Source organism: Chionomys nivalis, chromosome 19 (genome assembly GCF_950005125.1).
Source record: "Chionomys nivalis chromosome 19, mChiNiv1.1, whole genome shotgun sequence".
Taxonomy (NCBI): Eukaryota; Metazoa; Chordata; class Mammalia; order Rodentia; family Cricetidae; genus Chionomys; species Chionomys nivalis.
The window spans coordinates 31,553,118-31,571,260 of NC_080104.1; the positions used below are offsets into that span (position 1 = coordinate 31,553,118).

The following is an 18,143-nucleotide window of genomic DNA, read 5'->3' on the forward strand; positions in this document are numbered from 1 at the left end:
AGCTGATGGAGGACTTTTGAAAATAGACAAACTCACACACAACAATAAAGCTGAAATTTAAAAATTGCTTTAAAAATTTCTCTTGGTACCTTGTCCCCTCAGAAGCTTACATGCATATTTCTTAAATTTCAAGTATTAGAATATTTTCTTCCCCATTATTTAAAAAAATTGCTTTTATAGTACCACGAAGATGGGTCTTATCAAATAAAACCAGAAATGATTTTTTGGGGGGGTAGTTCCCGAGACAGGGTCTCTCTGTAACAGCCCAGCTGTCCTGGAACTACCATGAGTGCTGGGAACTGACCCAGGTGTTCGGCAAGAGCAGAAAGTGCTCTTAATCACTGAGCCATCTCTCCAGCGGCCGTCCCTGCCTTTTTTGAGACAGGGTCTCACTGTGCATATTTAGTGGGTTAGGGGATCCACAGAGATCCCCCGCCTCTGCCTTCTGATTGCTGGGATTAATCAGGCCGGCGCTGCCACACCTGAGAGCCCCGCCTGTTTTCATTTGATTGCTGAGCTCTTCATTTCTGAGATTCCTGTTTGATTTGTTTTTCCAGGACATAAAATTCATTGCTGTTGTCATTCATCATCAAAATTTATGCTTTTGGGGGGCTGGACAGGTGGCTCAGTGGCACTTACTGTTCTTCCAGAGGATCCAGGTTCAGCACTCACCTTGTGCGACACATAACTGTCTGTAATTCCAACTCCAGATGATTGGACACCTCTGGCACAAGCTCATGTGTACACACACACACACACACACACACACACGTACATTCTTTTAAAAACTATGCTCTTGGCTTTGCCTTTGTACACACACACACACACACACACACACACACCCCACACTCTTTTAAAAATTTATATTCTTGGGCTGGAGAGATGGCTCAGCAGTTAAGAGCACTGGCTGTTCTTCCAGAGGTCCTGAGTTCAATTCTCAGCAACCACATGGTGGCTCACAGCCATCTGTAATGAGATCTGGTGCCCTCTTCTGGCCTGCAGGTATATATGCAGACAGAACACTGTATACCTAATAAATTTAAAAAAATAAAAATTTATATTCTTGGCTTTGCCTTTGTACAGGGCCACACACTGGCTACTTTGTCAACCTTAGAGCTGTATCTAGGATGTCACCAACAGCATGACGTTCCAACCAGTCCATGCAGCTGTCTTGATGTTCTTCATCAGTTTGAACGGGGCTGCCGGGTTTCAACACCTCTTTCCCAAGCAGGATTCCTTTGGGAAGCATTTCTGAAAGGGTTAGACTTCAGGGCTTCGTAAAATGGCTAGTTTAGGATTGTCATGCCCCCCTTCCTGTTGGTGACTGTGGAGGTACAAAGACTGGGACATTTGCCTGGATGAAACCTGTAAGCCTTTGAGTACATCCTGGCCAAAGGTCAGCTAACCTCTGTGCTGGTTACTTTTTGTCAAATTGATACCAACTAAAGTCACATGACAAGAGGAAGCCTTCATTGAGAAAATGCTTCAAGCAGATGGTTCATAGGCAAGCCTTGGAGGAGAGGTATTTTCTTGATTAATGATTCATGCGGGAGGATCCAGCCCACTGTGGGTGGTGCCAGTCCTGGGCAGGTGAGCCTGGGCAGTATAAGAAAGCAAACCGAGCCAGCCACAAGGAGCGAGCCAGCAAGCCGTGCTCCTCCCTGGTCTCTGCTCTAGTTCCTGCCCTGACGTCCCTAAATGACAGACTGTGTCATAGTTGGTTTTAATGTCCACTTGCCACAGATTAGACCCGCCTGAGTAGGGAGCCTCATCAAACTGTCCTGATTGACAAGGGACGACACATCCCTATTGTGGGTGGCGTCTTCACGTGGGAAGGGTATTGCAGAAGAAACTATTTCACTTTTCTCCCTCGTGGTCTCCTTTCTGGTCACTGAGTGGATTTGTTGTTGCTGCTGGTCGCTGTGGTGATGGACAACCAGTGTTTCCAAGTGACCATCGTGGGCTAAGAAGCAGCCCCTTCAGGAACATCCTGGGACCCTGGTGCCAGGTTGGGACTATTGAATCACTCCATCTATTGAGCGACTATGGGTTGTTGCGCCTCCTCCCCCAGTGAGAGATAATGATTCTGCGTTAACTTGGACTGCGGAGGCTCCCAGCTGCAAGGACCAAGGACTGGGTCCTCAGCGGCTCAGGTGTGATTTGCCATTCTCACCATTTTAAAGCTCACTTGATGAGATCGATACATTTTCACATGTAGATCTCGATATGTATGGATGATCTCCTTGTTTGTCTCCTTGATTCTGTTCTAGGGAACCCTGACGAATGCAGTCTGTGACCTGGAGGTGTGAGCCAAATAAAGCCTTCCCTCCAGGCTCTTTATCACACCAACAAAGTCAGGGAGCCTCCAAGACCCTGAGCCAGCTCTGCCCCACACTGCCTGCATTTCTTGCGACCGTTCATCTATATTTTCTTGGCCCTAACTTACTGGTTTTGTAACTCCTGAAATCATTTACCAAGCATTTCATCTACTTCGATTTCGCTGGAGTCCTGATCTCGACTGGCTTGTCCCTTGAGCCAGGCATCTCTTCCGCTTCTTGAAATAATTGGCTTGCTCAGTGTGGTTTTAATTCTAGCTGGACACCGCAGTATAGTTTTTTCGGTTGCGGTTGGTGATTTTGGATACAGCGGGCGGGCGCTGTGGTGGAACTGGGGAGACTAGTCCTTTTTGCATTCCGCGGGAGAGTGGGGAAATGAGGGGTGCGGTCCTGTGTGGTGGAGAAATGGGGTGTTGTTGTAGAGTATTATTTGAAGATGTGTGACATTCGCTTATGCTGTGGGGGTGGGGTGTTCCTAGTGTGGTCACTCCTACATTAGGAGTGCTGCCTCATTTGGGATGGGGGTTTCCTCTGATGTCAGCTCCGCTACTCCTGAGGGCCTCTGCAGTCTCAGCCTCTGAGGCAGTGGTGCTGTGGATCCAGAGACCGCATTTCGGGGCGGGGGCTGGGGGGGAGGAATAAGGGGAATGCCAGCACTTCCTCTGTGACTGTCACAGTCAGTCTTTTTTTTTTTTTTTTTTTGATTTTCGAGACAGGGTTTCTCCGTAGCTTTTGGAGCCTGTCCTGGAACTAGCTCTTGTAGACCAGGCTGGCCTCTAACTCACAGAGATCCGCCTGCCTCTGCCCCCCGAGTGCTGGGATTAAAGGCGTGCGCCACCACCGCCCGGCTTGTCACAGTCAGTCTTGATCAGGACTGCTGGAGCAGGTGTATCAGCGTGTCTGCGTGATGTCTATGGGTGAATGTGTGTGTGTTGTGGAACATTATTTTAAGATGTGTTACATGTGTTTATGCTGTGGAGTATTTGTTTAATGATGCAAAGACGTGTTACATTTGTTTGATTAAATAAAATTAACCTGGGGTCAAGCGGTTGAGTCAGCAACTACTTGACAGGAAGTGGCAGGGAGGAACCATGTGTAGCTAGGGTTCTTTAAGTGGGGTCGAGCAGAAGGATGCCCTGTTTTTGGAGAGCTATTTTAGGAGAGAAGGTTAGCTACTTGCTATCCAGCCTCTCTGAGCGAGCAGAATTTCACCTTAGCCTTTGAATCCTGAGTTCTGTAGTGGGATAGAGATCTAGACGAAGTTCCCTTTCACTGTAGTGATGGAGCCGGTGCCCGAGGGAACAGAATTCCCTTCTGGCTCTGGCTGATGCTACTGAATGGCTGCTGGTAGCTGCAGAGTTGCCCGCAGGACAGCAGTTGTTTAAGGGGCAGCTACTGGATTTAATGAAAGAAAAAAAAAAAAAACCAACAGTGTGTGTCTGTGTCAGTGTGTGCGTGTCTCTGTGTGAATGTATGCATTAGCATGTGTATCTGTTTCTGCATTTGTGTGTCGGAGGAACTGCGGGGACCATGGCCCTTCTCTCTCTTGCTCAGTGGCAGTTTCTGCCAGGTGTGGGACCTCCACCAGAGCCAAGGAAAGCTCTCTTCTTATACCAACTTGTACCACATGCCCTTTAGGTGAGGGTGGACACGGCTATTCTCCCAGTTCTATCTGCTGTGGCGGGCACCTGGAGCAGGCCCCCTGAGAGTCGGGCCAAGTTGCCCTTGGCACTCCGTATGGGCCTCTGTATGGTGTTCAAAGCCACTCGTGGCGCCCCTGTGGCAGGGCAGCCATGTTCACCCTACATTGCCAGTAACAGGTGCTAGGGCAGGGAATGGGGGGCGTGGCTAGAGTTTGGGGGTGCCAGTGCTGCCTGGGACCACAAGAGCGTGCTGTTGGCCTCAGGATGACTTTCTGGTTTTGGGGGCCGTGTCCTCCAATGTCACCACCCTCTCTCCCCCACTGCAGTGTAGGACACTCTCAGGAGTGGTTTGCAGTTGCTCTGCTGCTCCATGGTGGGTTTCAGTGGCAGCTACCCACTGCAGGGTCCCGGTGGGACCTGTGTGACTATGCAGGTTTCTGATGCCCAGAGTCTGGGTAGTGCCCTTCTTCAGATGGTTCTGGGGTATAGCATCTTTGGGTCCACTGAAAGGTGGCATGAGGAGAGACCCTTTTCCAAAGCAGCCACTGTACAGATCTGCAAGTGGCTCAAAGCCCAAGAGAGAAAATGCCTGCAGCCATGTTGGGAACCCCTGTCACAGGAGACACCTTCCTCCCCTGGCTGTGGAACTGGATGGCAGGGTATTTCACCTCTTACTAGGCTGTCCTCCCAGCTCAGAGGAGGGTGCTGAGCACATCTCCGTACCTGCCTTGTTCAGATACCTACTGCTAGAAATACCAAGAGAAACACGGGCAACAACTGGAGCTCCCTGGCTTTTCTTTCTTACAAGTGTATGGTATTCCTCAAGTTAGTCAGAGATCATCTTATGGGGTGAAAAGCGACCTTAAAAAGGAATAATTTGGCAACCTTAGGGATTCTTAAGAACAGCAAGTTAGGATCCCCACTGTACCCCAAATGAAGTAGAGCTTTGTGGTTAACATGTCTTTTTTTTTTTTTTTTAAAAAAAAGATTTACTGTTTATATGTCCGTATGTGCATGTGTGTATGGCTGCAGATGCCGAGAGGTTTTCGGATCCTTGGAGCTGAAGTTACATGTGGTTGAAATCAGTGAGCGTTCTTCCTGCTGAGCCATCCCTCCAGCCCTCTGGCTCTTGTGAAGGGAGACCTTTGACCTTTCCTTGGTGTAAAGATTGTACGCTTCAAATTCACCCTCATTTTGCAAGTGTACAAGATACCCTGCTAACAACCTGCTAACTACAAGGCCAGGTACCAGCTCTAGCCGTACAGGAAGCCCGCCGTCCCTAAGTGGCAACTCTGGTGAACTTTCACGAAAAGCAGGGAAGGCTAGATTTCACACTATAGGATGGCTCAGCTGCACAGTATTGCCCACGGAAGGCTGCTTGATTTCTTCACCATGTAAATGGCCTCAGAACATTTGCTCAGCAGCTGTTACCTAACTAAAGCTGTTTGTGAAATCCCAGAAATACAGACAAGAAAAGCACACTAGAGCAGGAAGGGCCTCCAGGGAGATTAGAAGCTACATTAGATTGATAGGCTGTGGTGCTCTGCCATTTGTTGCCTGTGTAGACTATGGGTTCTTTCTGGAGAGAGATTTAACATTGGAAAAGGCTCAACAATTTGTTAAAAAGAAAAATGTCTTAGGTAGGTGTGTACAAATCTTTCCTTTTGTGCCTTCTAGACACTGCAAATCTCTTTTCTCTCTCTTTTTTTTTGGGGGGGGGGGGTTGAGACAGGGTTTCTCTGTAACTTTAGAGCCTGTCCTGGAACTAGCTCTGGAACCAGACCAGCCTTTAAGTCAGAGATCCTGTCTCTGCCTCCTGAGTGCTGGGATTAACCTCTTTTACAGTTGGTCCTGGGGCCTGTCTGCAGACGGCATGTGCTGTCTTCCACCCAGCCAGGTTACAATGCTGAAGGTTTTCTATCTGGGTGGGAAAATGACTTCTTGTAATTGCCTCTCTCCCTTACTCCCAGTCAACTGCCCCCAAGTACAGAAGCCCAACACTGGGCATTCCTGCAGGTGGTCTCAGGCCCTTTCTGTGACTAACTTCTCCCTTATACCTGCTTTTCTTGTGGAACGCACCTGTGTATGTGTGGTGAGTGTGTGAATGTACAGTACACGTGTGTGCATGTGTATGAGGTTTGTCAGGCACCTGTGTATGTGTGGTATGCGTGTGAATGCACAGTACACGTGTGTGCATGTGTATGAGGTTTGTGGAACACATCTGTGTATGTGTGGTATGCGTGTGAATGTACAGTACACGTGTGTGCATGTGTATGAGGTTTGTGGAACACATCTGTGTATGTGTGGTATGCGTGTGAATGTACAGTACACGTGTGTGCATGTGTATGAGGTTTGTCAGGCACCTGTGTATGTGTGGTATGCGTGTGAATGCACAGTACACGTGTGTGCATGTGTATGAGGTTTGTGGAACGCACCGGTGTATGTGTGGTATGCGTGTGATTGTACAGTACTCGTGTGTGCATGTGTATGAGGTTTGTCAGGTACCTTCATAGTCCACTTGATTTGCTAAGGCAAGTTTCTCACTAAACCTGGAGCTCATCCACTGGCTAGTGCGGTTGGTCCTGGGGGTTCAGGGTCTCTGCCCCCAACACACAGGGATTCCAGGCAGCTACCACACCTGCCTCACGTTGCTTGTGGAAGTCCTGGGGACCTGAACTTGGCCGCAGTGCTTTATGTGCCCAGCCCCTGCTCCTTTCCTTGTTCCCTCTAGCCGCCTGCAGCAAACTCCTGGGTCAGGCAACAGCGCCTCCCAGCTGGCTCGAGGCCCTTTGGAGAAGGGCAGCTGGAGTGGATCTGATCGCTGCCCACTCGGCTGGGAACTCACAGCCTCTTAGAGGCTGAGTGCACAATGGGGAAACCCAAGGCTTCAGATGTGGCTCACACAGGAATGGTCAAGAGTCATGGCCACTTTGTTCGTAGGCTGTTCTGTTTTGGCTAGAGGTGGAGGAAAAGCCTCTCCCTGGATGGATCTAAACAGGCTTCTGGGTAATTTTCTATCAGGGATCCTCCATGGTCACCAGGAAAATTTTTAGCACCACAGCTGCGAGAAACCAGATACCACTTTAACCTGTGAACTCCAAAATGCCATGCAACGACACCATGACCTTCCGTGGTGTGAAATGCATACTGCATATTAAGAAAACCGAACAAAACAATTCGAGGCTTTTGAAAAAAGCATCATTTATTTCAAAGTACAACACAAAGTTGTATTTAAGAAATACACAATCTTGTAATGTCAAGACTTGGCTATGTGCATTTCAGTTCCTCTTTAAAATAAATTCAGGTGTACAAATGGTACACACCTCAAGTACAAACAGCACAGAAATGCGTGCGGTCTCCACTGGATGATCTACATTCAGCCACTGCTCTTACGCTGGCTTACGTTTCGTAATCTGCTTTTACACCAAGATAGCCGTACTTTAAAAAAATACTCTGTATTTTCAGCACAAAGTCCTCATACATTTTTAAAATTAGATCTTGGCGCATAATATTGTGAAATTATTAAAAACCAAACTTGGTAATTTAGTAAAATTGTCACATGCCAGGACTTGTCAATCAACTCAAATTACTCCCTTAACTGTAATGCCAAATTTGTGTCCTTACAGATAAAGAAAGCAGGGAAGAGACAGGTGGGGAACTGGGCGAGTCAAGATTTCAGATGGACAGGCTGTAGATTGTGGCTGAGTCCAGACTTTTGTCTACAAGCACAACAGCAAATCTCAGAGTATCATAATTGCAAGAAAGATCTGAAAGGAGCGAGTGGAACGAGCCTGCCCTGCAAAGAGAAGGGAGGGGGAGAGGGAAGCGACAGCAGTGAGGGCCTTCGACGATGTCTTAGAAACTGGCATATCATGATCTAGATGAGGGGCCCCCACTTGTTTTTTGCTTAATTTTAATTTTCATGAGGGAAGTGCGAATTAGACCAAGGGTCAGAGCTTCTTCTTCCGATTGTGGGGCTCCATATCCGCCAGGGGTTGTAGGTCTGTCCCAAGTCGTCAGCTGGAGCAGAGGCGGAAGGAGCGTGGGCAGTGGTGGAGTTTTCCGTGCCCATGAGGCCGATGCTGGACAGCGTGTTTGCTGGAGTGGTGAACGGAAGGGCACTGCTGAGGTTGCTGGACCAGATTGAGCTGCTGAACGGAGTGGTGGACCACAGGCCACTGGCATTGCCAAGGATGGACTGCGACAAAACAGACACCCAACGGTGAGCATGAGGGTGGGCCCAGCAGCAGGGAGGGGTTAGGATCATACATTGAATGGGGTGGCCCAGACTTCTCTTGTTTTTATTTATTTTAAAGAATATTCCATATATTAGCCACAGCGGGATGTGAGCAGGTGTTGTGACATTTCATGAAGGCTGGTGAAGCCCAGCAGGTGGACCCAGCATGGTCAGCCTGCTTTTTATGTATAGGTGTCCTTGGGGCACAGGCACCTATGTGGGTCCTGACTTTGACCAAGATGCAAAGCTAAACTCGTAGTGTGAGAAAGAGGCTTGCAAAGCTTCAGGACAGACTGATGACTACCTGCTGTGTGCAGAGAATTTGGTGGCCGCCTTTTAAGAATGGTTAAGGTGTTGTAGAAAACGATGCAGAATTATTACCTGGGAGGCAGGTTTTGGGCTCCTTAGCAGGCAAACCTATAAACCTCATGCATTTCCCACCTAATACTCGTGTGTGGTTTAGGGTTTTCTGAGGCAAAGTTGCAGCTAGTTCGTATTTTTTTTTTTGGTGCCATTGTTTTGTGAAGGATGAACTCATTATTTTCTTGGTGAGAGAACCTTTTGGGAACATAATGTCTACAGAAAATTTAGCTTAGAAGCAAATGTTCAGAGACACTGAAAGAGAAGTGTCTCACAGAGACAAAGTACACGTGACTCCCCAGCTTGCCATGGCAGGGTGGGGCCATGCTGCTTGAGCCTTGGATGGCGGAGTCACACCTGGGCTCTAGTTCACCAGGAGGAAAGAGGCTGAACACAACACATCTGTAAGGAGGGAAGCCAGGACCTGACCACGCTGTTCAGTTTCTCATGGTGTCCCAATTAATGTATGTGAAGAGCACATGGCCATGGGACAGAGCACGAGACAACAGTGGAGCCTGAAATGCGGCCTTTCCTATGCATGGCGCTCCTTGTTGTTTGAGGCTACAGCACAGTCCAAATGAGGGCAATTTGGAAAATTGCTGGGAAAGAAGAGGAAGGATGGAGCGTGAGTACTCACAGTGGCTGTGTGGGTTGGTGAGCTGGAACTGGCTGGCCAGGAAGGGCTGGGGTCTGTTGCTGGAGAGTCCCAAAGGTAGGAGGGGCCACTGTTGAATTCATTCCAACTTCTCTGGGATGACTGACTGCAAGATCTCGGCAGCCCGAGTTTGCTGAAAACTGCTGAGATACGAGAGAGTGGGTCGAGCCCACTGCAACCTCTGGGATGACATGCGGCACAGCAGCGCCGTCCACACTCGTCAGCTCCCACCACATTGTGGTGTCCTAGGATGTTCCCAGCATCTCAGGCACAGGCATACGATCTGAACATATAACTCATGACTAGAGGACACCAGATGCAACTGTCCAACACCGATCTTGTGGCTAATGCAAACTCACACTGTGCCTGGCAGACATAGGCGGCCCTCTTAGAAGCTTTTAGGCCTGTGCTGGGCACAGCTTGACTGTGGCACTGTCCTGCTAGGCACTGAGCAGGGGTATCAGGGAGGACCCTTCCACATGGCTGCTGTGTTGCATGCTGGGTTCCCAGAAGCCCTCTACCACAGCAAAGTCCAATCTGCACCGAGAGCTGCACATAACTTAGCAGCAGCTGATGCAAGTGGAAAAGATATTCCCTGCCTCGATGGCTGCCACTTCTCTACAAAGTGCCTACCATGTCAGACAGACTCTTCCTGTCTATAGGCTTCCTAGGGTTAAATACTTACCACCTGTTAGGTTAAAAGAATTTCCAAAGGCCGAGAACGAATTGAGGGGGGTGAAGTCGGGGCTGCTTGGATTGCTGACCGGACTCCACAAACCCGAGCTGAATGGTATGAGGGAAAATACACAAAATGGATGACGGTTAGTGAATTGGGCCCATCTCCCAGCTTCCCAAGGAGAGACTCGGATATGGAAGCAAAGACAAAGGGAGCCCTACAAAGTGGATGCTGCACATGTAGGAAAAATGCCCACCTAGCCCAGGGAATCAACTGCTCTACGGAGGAAGAGTGGGCCACATACCTGTCTGAGCCATCACTGTCAACAGGAATGTGAGAAATGCCAAGGCTGCTGGAAAAATCTGATTTGTTTGAAGAAATTTTAGAAAAGCCATTCCCTCCTGCAACAAGGACTCTGCATCAGTGCAAGGCAAAGCTGGACAAAGCCGACCCTTCATACCCGTCACACCCACTGTTCAGGTGTCGCACCATGGAGAGGTCACTCACCTGGGCTCTTGTCATAGCCTGCGGTGACTGCAGCGAAGGTGGGGTTGCCATTCTTGCCCGGGAGAGAGGCCGCCTTTGTCAACTTGCTTTTGCTCCCACTGGGCTGCTTTGCTTTTGTGTCACTTGAGCAAGAAGGAAAGAGAGTGCTCCCTCACTGGGGGCCTCCAGCAAGGGGGAGCAGGAGCAGCAGACACCTGGGGTGGGGTGCTGCTTCAGACCTGGGATGATAGCCCAGGATGGCTCAGAGCACAGCTAAGCCCTGGGCAACACAGCTTAATCACACAGATAATGAGAGGTTTCTGAGAAAGTTAGGAAAGAGACCAAGGCAGGTATCACAATTTAGGGATGTGGAAGAGATGGAGATCACATTTTAAAAAATCTGAAGGAGGCCACCTAGCAAAGAAACCTGTCAGAACATCAGCTAACTGGTGGCGCTGACAGACAGGATGGGTCAGCCTCCTTCCCCTGGACATGATTACAAACAGTGAGGGTCCCAGGCAAGTGAGCCCCACTGCTCCATCGGTCATTGCCTCAGCTGACAACTCTGGAAGCGGCAGGAAGTGAGCCTGTATGGTACAGAGACAGTGTTGGCCTCTGAGCACATGTTGCTTACACTGCACCTTATACAACAGTGACAGACCCTTCTGGCTACCAAGCCAAGTACTCTGAGGTCTTCAATTCACTGCTGTCCTTTAGGTTAAAGCATTCAGTTGCTGGAATGCTTGCCTGGCTCTTGGATGAGAACATGATTCTAGAACACTTAACAGACTTGTATATCGACAGGTAAGATCACTACTGGGGTCAGGTGCCTGAAACAGGAAAAGCTGACCCCAGGAAAAAAACCTTGGGATTGAAAAATGCGGTCTGTCAGCTGCAAGAGACCAAGTGTGTGTTCGCCAAGTGTGTCAATGACAACCAGGTGATGTCAGGTGTGAGCAGCGGGCCTACCTGCTGGAGCTGTTGACAATGCTGCTGTAGCTGCCACGGGATGTGAAAGGGCAGGGAGCGGTGGGCGGAGATGGTGAGGCCGGTGTTGGTGAGGTCTGGCGTTGTTTTAAGAAAATGTCTGCATTGAGGGTTTGCAGAGACAGTTTATAAAGACTGTCAGTAGCTGGAAATGAACAAAAGGTCCCATTAATGTGGCATTTTAATCTGGACTCTTTAAAAATCAGTTGTTTTTGATATTCTAAAAATGTGCAATTCAACTGCTTCTATAAAGAAAAAAAATTAACTTTTTGTTTTTTCTAACTTTGGAGCCTGCCTTGAATGCTGTAGACCAGGCTTGTCTTGAACTCACAGAGACCCATCTGTCTATATGCCTGCTGAGTGCTGGGATTAGAGATGTATGCTGCCACTACCGCCCAGCTCAAGTTAAGACTCTGCATTCCATCTAAAGGTTCCAAAGAGAAAGAGGAAATTCGAATCTCTGTGTCCGTGGGCTTTCAGGGAATGCAAGCACTGCCCGCCTGCCCGCCCTCACTCTTGACCACAGAGGTGGCTGACCTCTCTGTAGCTGCTCTGCTGTTATCGCAAATGGTGTGTGTGTGTGTGAACTTCTTGCCTGAGTTGTTCAGAGTCCAGTATGCTTATCCCACACATTGCTGTTGAAGGGACTTCCGTACAAATGCACAGACCCTTCTCTGTTCACTTCTTGTGTGGCACCTTCTCTGACCTTCCCCTGGTGAAAAATCAGTACTGGGAGTAGGCCATGCTCTGGTTTGGCTTGGGTAGGAAATCTGTCCAAATGTTCCTGTGTTGGAGGCTTGGTCCACAGCAGTGCTCAGTGTGAGGGCTGTCAGTGGAAACTGGGGTGTGGCCTTGAAGGACACATTTCCCCTGTACCCTCTTCTCTCTGCTCCCAAGCCGCCAAGAGCTGAGCAGCTTTGCTACAGATCTAAAAGCGACAGTCAGCTGGTAGTGGGCTGACTCTGCCACTGTGAGCCCAGGTTTCTTCTTGGGAGCTGCCTAGTGCCCTCTGGTGACTTCTTTTTCCTAAGCGCTGTCCAGGGGAAGCTGTGTGTGTGGACAGAGGAGGGGGAGGGAGAAGCACCAAAGGTGGACTTGACAAATACAGATGGAAAGAAACGGAGAGGCCAGAACAAGGCTTCTGGAATAAGGCCTGAAGCTGGAGAAGAGAGGAGTCCAAACCTGACATCATTTCATGCAGTTAGAGAACCGCCCCTACCCCCTGAGGTGGTCCTGGTGCTGTAAGAAGACCAAGAATGAGGAAACAAGCAGCCTCTGCCCCGCCTCCAGGTTCCTGCTGGGATTGCCTTTGTGCAGACTATATGTGCAAGTGTAACAAATAACAAACCCTTTCCTCCCAAGTTGCTTATGGTCATGGTGGTTCTCACAGCAATAGAAACCCTGACGAAAACAAAGTTCCAGTTAAGGGCTGCCAAGTGGATACACGGCATACAGTTCCTGCCGTAACTTTGTCCTGACTCAGACTTAGTACGATCTAAGATCAAAGGGAGGAGCAGGAAGAATGGGAACGAAGGCAGTGGACGTGTCAGAAAGGGACCATGACAGCATGAACTGGACACTCTTTTCAGAGGCAGCGCAGCCTTCCTTGGTAGAGCTATCCAGTGAGGATGGTGGGAAGAAGAGGGATCAGGCAAAGTTTTCTCTACCTAGAAAAGCACAAAGGGTAGCACAGACACGGGCCTTGGTATCAGGTTTCCCTCAGTCGGCCATGGAGCTTTGGCTGAGAAAGACTTGGCGGAAGCTGCGGAGCCCTTCCCCTGTTGCTTCCCTCCTGAGGCACACACCTGAAGTCTCTGGAGCTGGAGCCTACTGCCCTCCCACCGTGGATGCTGCCGGCTAGGGTGGGTGTCTAGAAGGGGAATCCCGCTTCTCTGGTGCTTGGTTCCATGGATTTGTTCAGTTAAGTCAAAGAGCTTCATCTACTAGCCTCAGAACAGTTCTCTGAAATTGAACCTGGGACCACAATCGCGCTTCCTTAATGTAAGTCAAGGCCAAAGGCCCAGCTAAGGGCTCCAGGGCCCTCTAAGGATGCAGTCATTCTCCCAACAGGGATGCACCACCAGTTCCAGGCCTCCTGAATGACCAGACTTGTGAGTACATCTCACTACCTTGTGGCAGCAGACTCCATGGAGCATTTTTGTCTGGTAAAAGCGGCCTGCTTGGTGAGTATCTTCCCCCACCCAGCCCTGCTCTTAGGACAGTGGTTCTCAACCTCCCTAGTGCTGGGGCCTTTAATACAGTTTCTCATGTTGTAGTGACCCCCAACCATAAAACTATGTTAGCTGCTACTTCATAACTAATTTTGCTAATATTATGAATCATAATGTAAATATCTGATATGCTACCCCCGCGAAAGGGTTATTCAACCCTCAAGAGGTTGCAACACACAGGTTGAGAACTACTCTCTTAGGACCTCCTTTGTTTGGTTCTTTAGTTTCCATGTCAGGCTGGAAGGGCAAAGACTTCCACTCTACTATAGTAGACCGAGCTTACCAAATCTGAGTCAAGGTCAGGGGGAGTGCGAGAGACCTCTAGACAGCCTGTGTTGGGAAGCTGGGAGTGACTGGCCAGATGCACTCTGAGCTCTTGTTGGCTACAGTGGGCCACCTACAACGTCTCTTCTAGAAACAACATCCCAGCCTGCAGCATCTGTAGCACACAGAACACAGCGACTTCTAAACCCATACTTACAGCTGCTGGGCTTGTGAACTGGCACAGCATCCCACTCTGGAGGAGGAGAGTCTTTTTCACCCTCTGAGCTACTGGTGTTTCCTAGTTCTTGACTGCTGGGGAGGAATTTTGAGAGGGCAACTGGCCTGCTATCCACTAACTTACTTGTACCTGCATGGAATTCAGAAAGGAAAGTTAATGGGGGAAGGTTTTTCTTTCGTGAGTCTGCTTCAATAAATCTTCAACCTGGCCTTGGCTTTTTATATGACTAGCAGCTACAGATGGGCTACTAGCCACTAGGCAGTTATGAATACATCTGTGATCGACATGACAATACCTTTCGTTTTCTGTGGATTTCGTGATTTGGTTCCACTTGTTAGTGTAGTTGGAAGAGGAATCTTGGTTGAGAGATTTCTACGCTGTTTATTTTCCAGTGAGGGAGTATATGGTAGCTCGAAGGAACTGAAAGACAAATGAGAATGGCAGACACCAATTTATCCTGTTGTTTGTAGCAAGGATGTGTGTCATTAAGAGGATAATCACACCACAGGTTCAACTGCAGGCCTTATTAAGAGGCTTTCCTGAGGCATCGCCTGCCCAGTTCTGCACCTGGGACTCTCAGCTCAAAATGTTCTGGAACTGCCGGTGTGTATGTGTGTGTGTGTGTGCGCGCGCGCGCACGTGCTGCACGCACACATGTGTACTCGAGGGTCTAACCTCTGCAGTCTTGAGTGTAGGCAGTATGCTGAGGTGTGTGTGTGCACACACGTGTACTCGAGGGTCTAACCTCTGCAGTCTTGAGTGTAGGCAATATGCTGAGGTGCATATTTGGAGACAGATGAAGGGTTTGAATGCCTGCTTTGGGAAATGTGTGCAAGGGGAGCTGTGCTTTGGGTGAGCCTTTCCAGGACTTGTGCTACAATGAGGCTCCTGAATGTATTTTCCAACAGAAATCTGACAAGAGCAGGAGCCAACTTCCAGTCACTGCAGAACTAGGTAGCAACTCAAAGAAGGTACCAGGAGCAGTACCACCTGTGGGTGACAAAGGTGTTCCTTACAAAGCTGTTTCTGTGATACCCACCAAGGTCAGGCTTTGGACTTGGGAATCTGGCCATACCTAGGCTGTGGCTCCTGGGGCGGAATCACCAGTGCTGGCTGTTAATGGCAGAAAAACTGACAGCTTGGCTTTTGGGCACAAATATGCAAAGCCTGTGCACATTTTATTTTCTTCTCTTCCAGTGCTGGGCACTAAATCTAGGGCTTTGTGTGCATGTTAGTTACTCTCGCTACCACTGAGCTACAGCCTCAGCATTTTCTTTGAGACAGAGACCTATTGAGTCACTCAAGTTGGCTGTGAAGCTGCTGTGCCGCTCAGGCTAGCCCCTGAGTTTTGAGGCTCTTCACCCTTTGACTAGCTAGAAGTAACAGATGCACAAGCACACTCAGCTTTGCACGGGTATTTCTGGGGCTGGGCCTCTCACGCTTACTTGAGTATGCTTCCTGTCCAACCCTTGTGTGTGTGACCTCCGCCCTGCTCTGGCCTTCACATTCTTTATATCCCCTCAACTTGAGTCCACTCTCACCCCCATTTCTCATTTCTAGGATGCTGCCAATTTCTAGGAAAAAATTAACCACTGTGCTGGTTCAAACAGTTCTAACTCCCCAAATCTGGTGGCCCCCAAATACTCACGACTCCCCTACAACCTGGCAAAGCATGACTCCACACAGAGCACACACGTTTTTTTTTTTTTTTGGTTTTTCGAGACAGGGTTTCTCTGTGGCTTTGGAGCCTGTCCTGGAACTAGCTCTGTAGACCAGGCTGGTCTCGAACTCACAGAGATCCGCCTGCCTCTGCCTCCCGAGTGCTGGGATTAAAGGCGTGCGCCACCATCGCCTGGCAGCACACACATTTTGAAGGAACGTATTTTGCTATATTTATAAGTTCAAAGGATGTCTGTTTTTGCATACTTCACAAAATTTTCTTTTTTTTCCTTTCCTTTTTTGGAAGGCAAGGTCTCACTATGTTGCCCTAGCTGTTTTTCAACGCACAAAAACTGCCTGCCTCTGCTACCTAAGTGCTGAGATTAAAGACACGTGGCACCAGGCCAGGCTCCGTAAGTATTTCTGAAATTAAAGAGATAACCAAACCAACCAAATGGGTCTCTGTTAGCCCAGATAAATAAAATTTTAAGTAGTATAACAAACTGAAACAAAAACAAAACACCAAAACCACCATTTACGGGCAAGACTACAAATACCACAGTGTTACATAAGCTTCTTTCTTACCTTCTTCCACTCCTGGCTGGCATACTTATTTTAAAATTCCACATTCTAAAAATGGCAGAAGGCTCTGAAGACACAGGCACCCAGCCCCTGGTGGAGGCTGGGTAGGTTATATTTGGGTAAGTCATCTAGAACTGTGGGGGTGTCTGTTTTACAAACTTAACTCTGCCACTGTAAAATTAATAGGCTTTTAAGAGAAAAGGGTGCCAAACTATTTTAGTTTTTGCTAATTCAAAATTCCTAAATTAAGCCAGATGGTTTCCAGAAAAAAAAAATTAAGCCTTTTAAGTAAAATGGACAACAGCCAACTGACTTGAAGTGATTCCATCTACAAGGGTGAACGAGAAAGGTGGTTCAGATCTAAACAGTTTTCAAGATTGGACCTGATAACAGTCTATTTAGTGGGGAAAAAAAACCAGACAACAGCAGTCATGTGGCTCAGGCATCGAGATGGTGGCAGCCATCTTGACAACAGCAGCTCTAGGGTAATATCTGAAGCCTCCCTCATGAATAAGGCTCAGGCTAACAGTGGCAAGACAAGTCTTTGCCCTTCCCTCCTTCCCACATCACTTCTCCGTCAGCTCCCACGGTGCTAACACTGAAATTAGTTTATCAGAAAGACACTATCCCTGTTCAATGAAAATAGGAGTAAATCTTAGTCAACAACCCAGCAGCTCACACATTCATTTTCTTGGTGAACAGTCTAGAGAAAGCCTCCCTAAAAGGCCTGCCCTGTGGGTACTGGAATTCTTCCACGGTCGAGTGTCTCATCCCTACAGCTGACACCTCCCTGAACATGTTTAGGTAAGAATAAGCTCTTCCAAGGTCTACAGCACAGAATTCTAGATCCCAACTGCATCCCTGGGTTACTGACGCAGCAGGCTCCAAGCTGCTCTTGAGAAGAGTTGTAGGCTCCTGCTGTGGCTGAACCACCGCTCGCTCCCTCTGCACAACTGAGAGCCACTAGGGTCTCAGCCTGGGAATAAGTTAACCCAAACTCTCACAACAGATTGCTAGCCCTGCCCTCTACACATCTGGCGTCAGAAGCAGGTGGCGGTCCCTAACCAGCGACATCAGAACCCAAGAGGAGCATGACACAGCCCTTGGCTTTTGTGGTCCAAACCACTTAGGAAATGGCACTCACCTGCCTTTCACATCTGTTGGGATTTCTTTCTTAACATTTAAAAGCTTTTTGCTTTTTTGCTTCACTTGAGACATTTCGCTTTCGTGTTTTTCTGCCATGGCTTGTTTTCCCTTTTGCTTTTCTGTATCCTGTAAAAGATGCATATGTAGTTGCTCAGAAAGATTAATAAAATGACTGAAAGTTTTTTTATTTGAGACGAAGACACAAAATCTAAGGAAACAGCTATTATATGTCAAATATGTAGAAATAACAATCCCCTCTTTTTCAGAGAGCCTCACTGTGTAGCTCCTTGCTGGCCTGGAACTTCCTATGTAGATCAGGCTTGGCCTTGAGTTCAATGTTCACCTGGGCTTCCTAAGTGCTGGGATTAAAGCTGTATACCACTACGCCTGTCCTCCTAAACTCCTTTCTTGAAATCTGTTACAGCTGTCAATTTGGCAGCTGTTTTTAACCTAATGTAATTGTATTGATGACTCTGAATTATAAAGGTCATTTAGTTTTATATGCACGTCCCAACAAGAGGTGGGCAGTGGCAGCACCAATTAGTAGGGAGTAAAACTTTGTCTCTACTTACAAGAAAAATCCAGCAAAGACTATGTTACAAAGCCAAAGCTCAGACCAGGAGAGCATCAAGGAGGCACCTTG

The 18,143-nt window shown here is 48.3% G+C and overlaps 1 protein-coding gene across 2 annotated transcripts in view; it reads right to left on the minus strand.

Moving 5' to 3' along the window:
* Positions 1–7,166: 7,166 nt before the first annotated feature.
* Positions 7,167–18,143, minus strand: part of Tmem131 (transmembrane protein 131) — a 157,270-nt gene continuing 146,293 nt past the window's right edge. Inside the window, exons 33-41 of one of the 2 annotated variants that reach the window (XM_057751074.1) lie at positions 17,499–17,626; positions 14,409–14,533; positions 14,093–14,242; positions 11,363–11,525; positions 10,415–10,536; positions 10,212–10,308; positions 9,917–10,014; positions 9,214–9,371; positions 7,167–8,177 (exon numbers count right to left, since the gene is read on the minus strand). In XM_057751074.1, the coding sequence (XP_057607057.1) occupies positions 7,893–8,177; positions 9,214–9,371; positions 9,917–10,014; positions 10,212–10,308; positions 10,415–10,536; positions 11,363–11,525; positions 14,093–14,242; positions 14,409–14,533; positions 17,499–17,626 (1,326 nt within the window). In that variant the 3' untranslated portion in view covers positions 7,167–7,892. Of the gene's footprint in view, positions 8,178–9,213; positions 9,375–9,916; positions 10,015–10,211; positions 10,309–10,414; positions 10,537–11,362; positions 11,526–14,092; positions 14,243–14,408; positions 14,534–17,498; positions 17,627–18,143 lie in introns of both variants that reach the window. The other variant, XM_057751073.1, reaches the window with a different exon arrangement.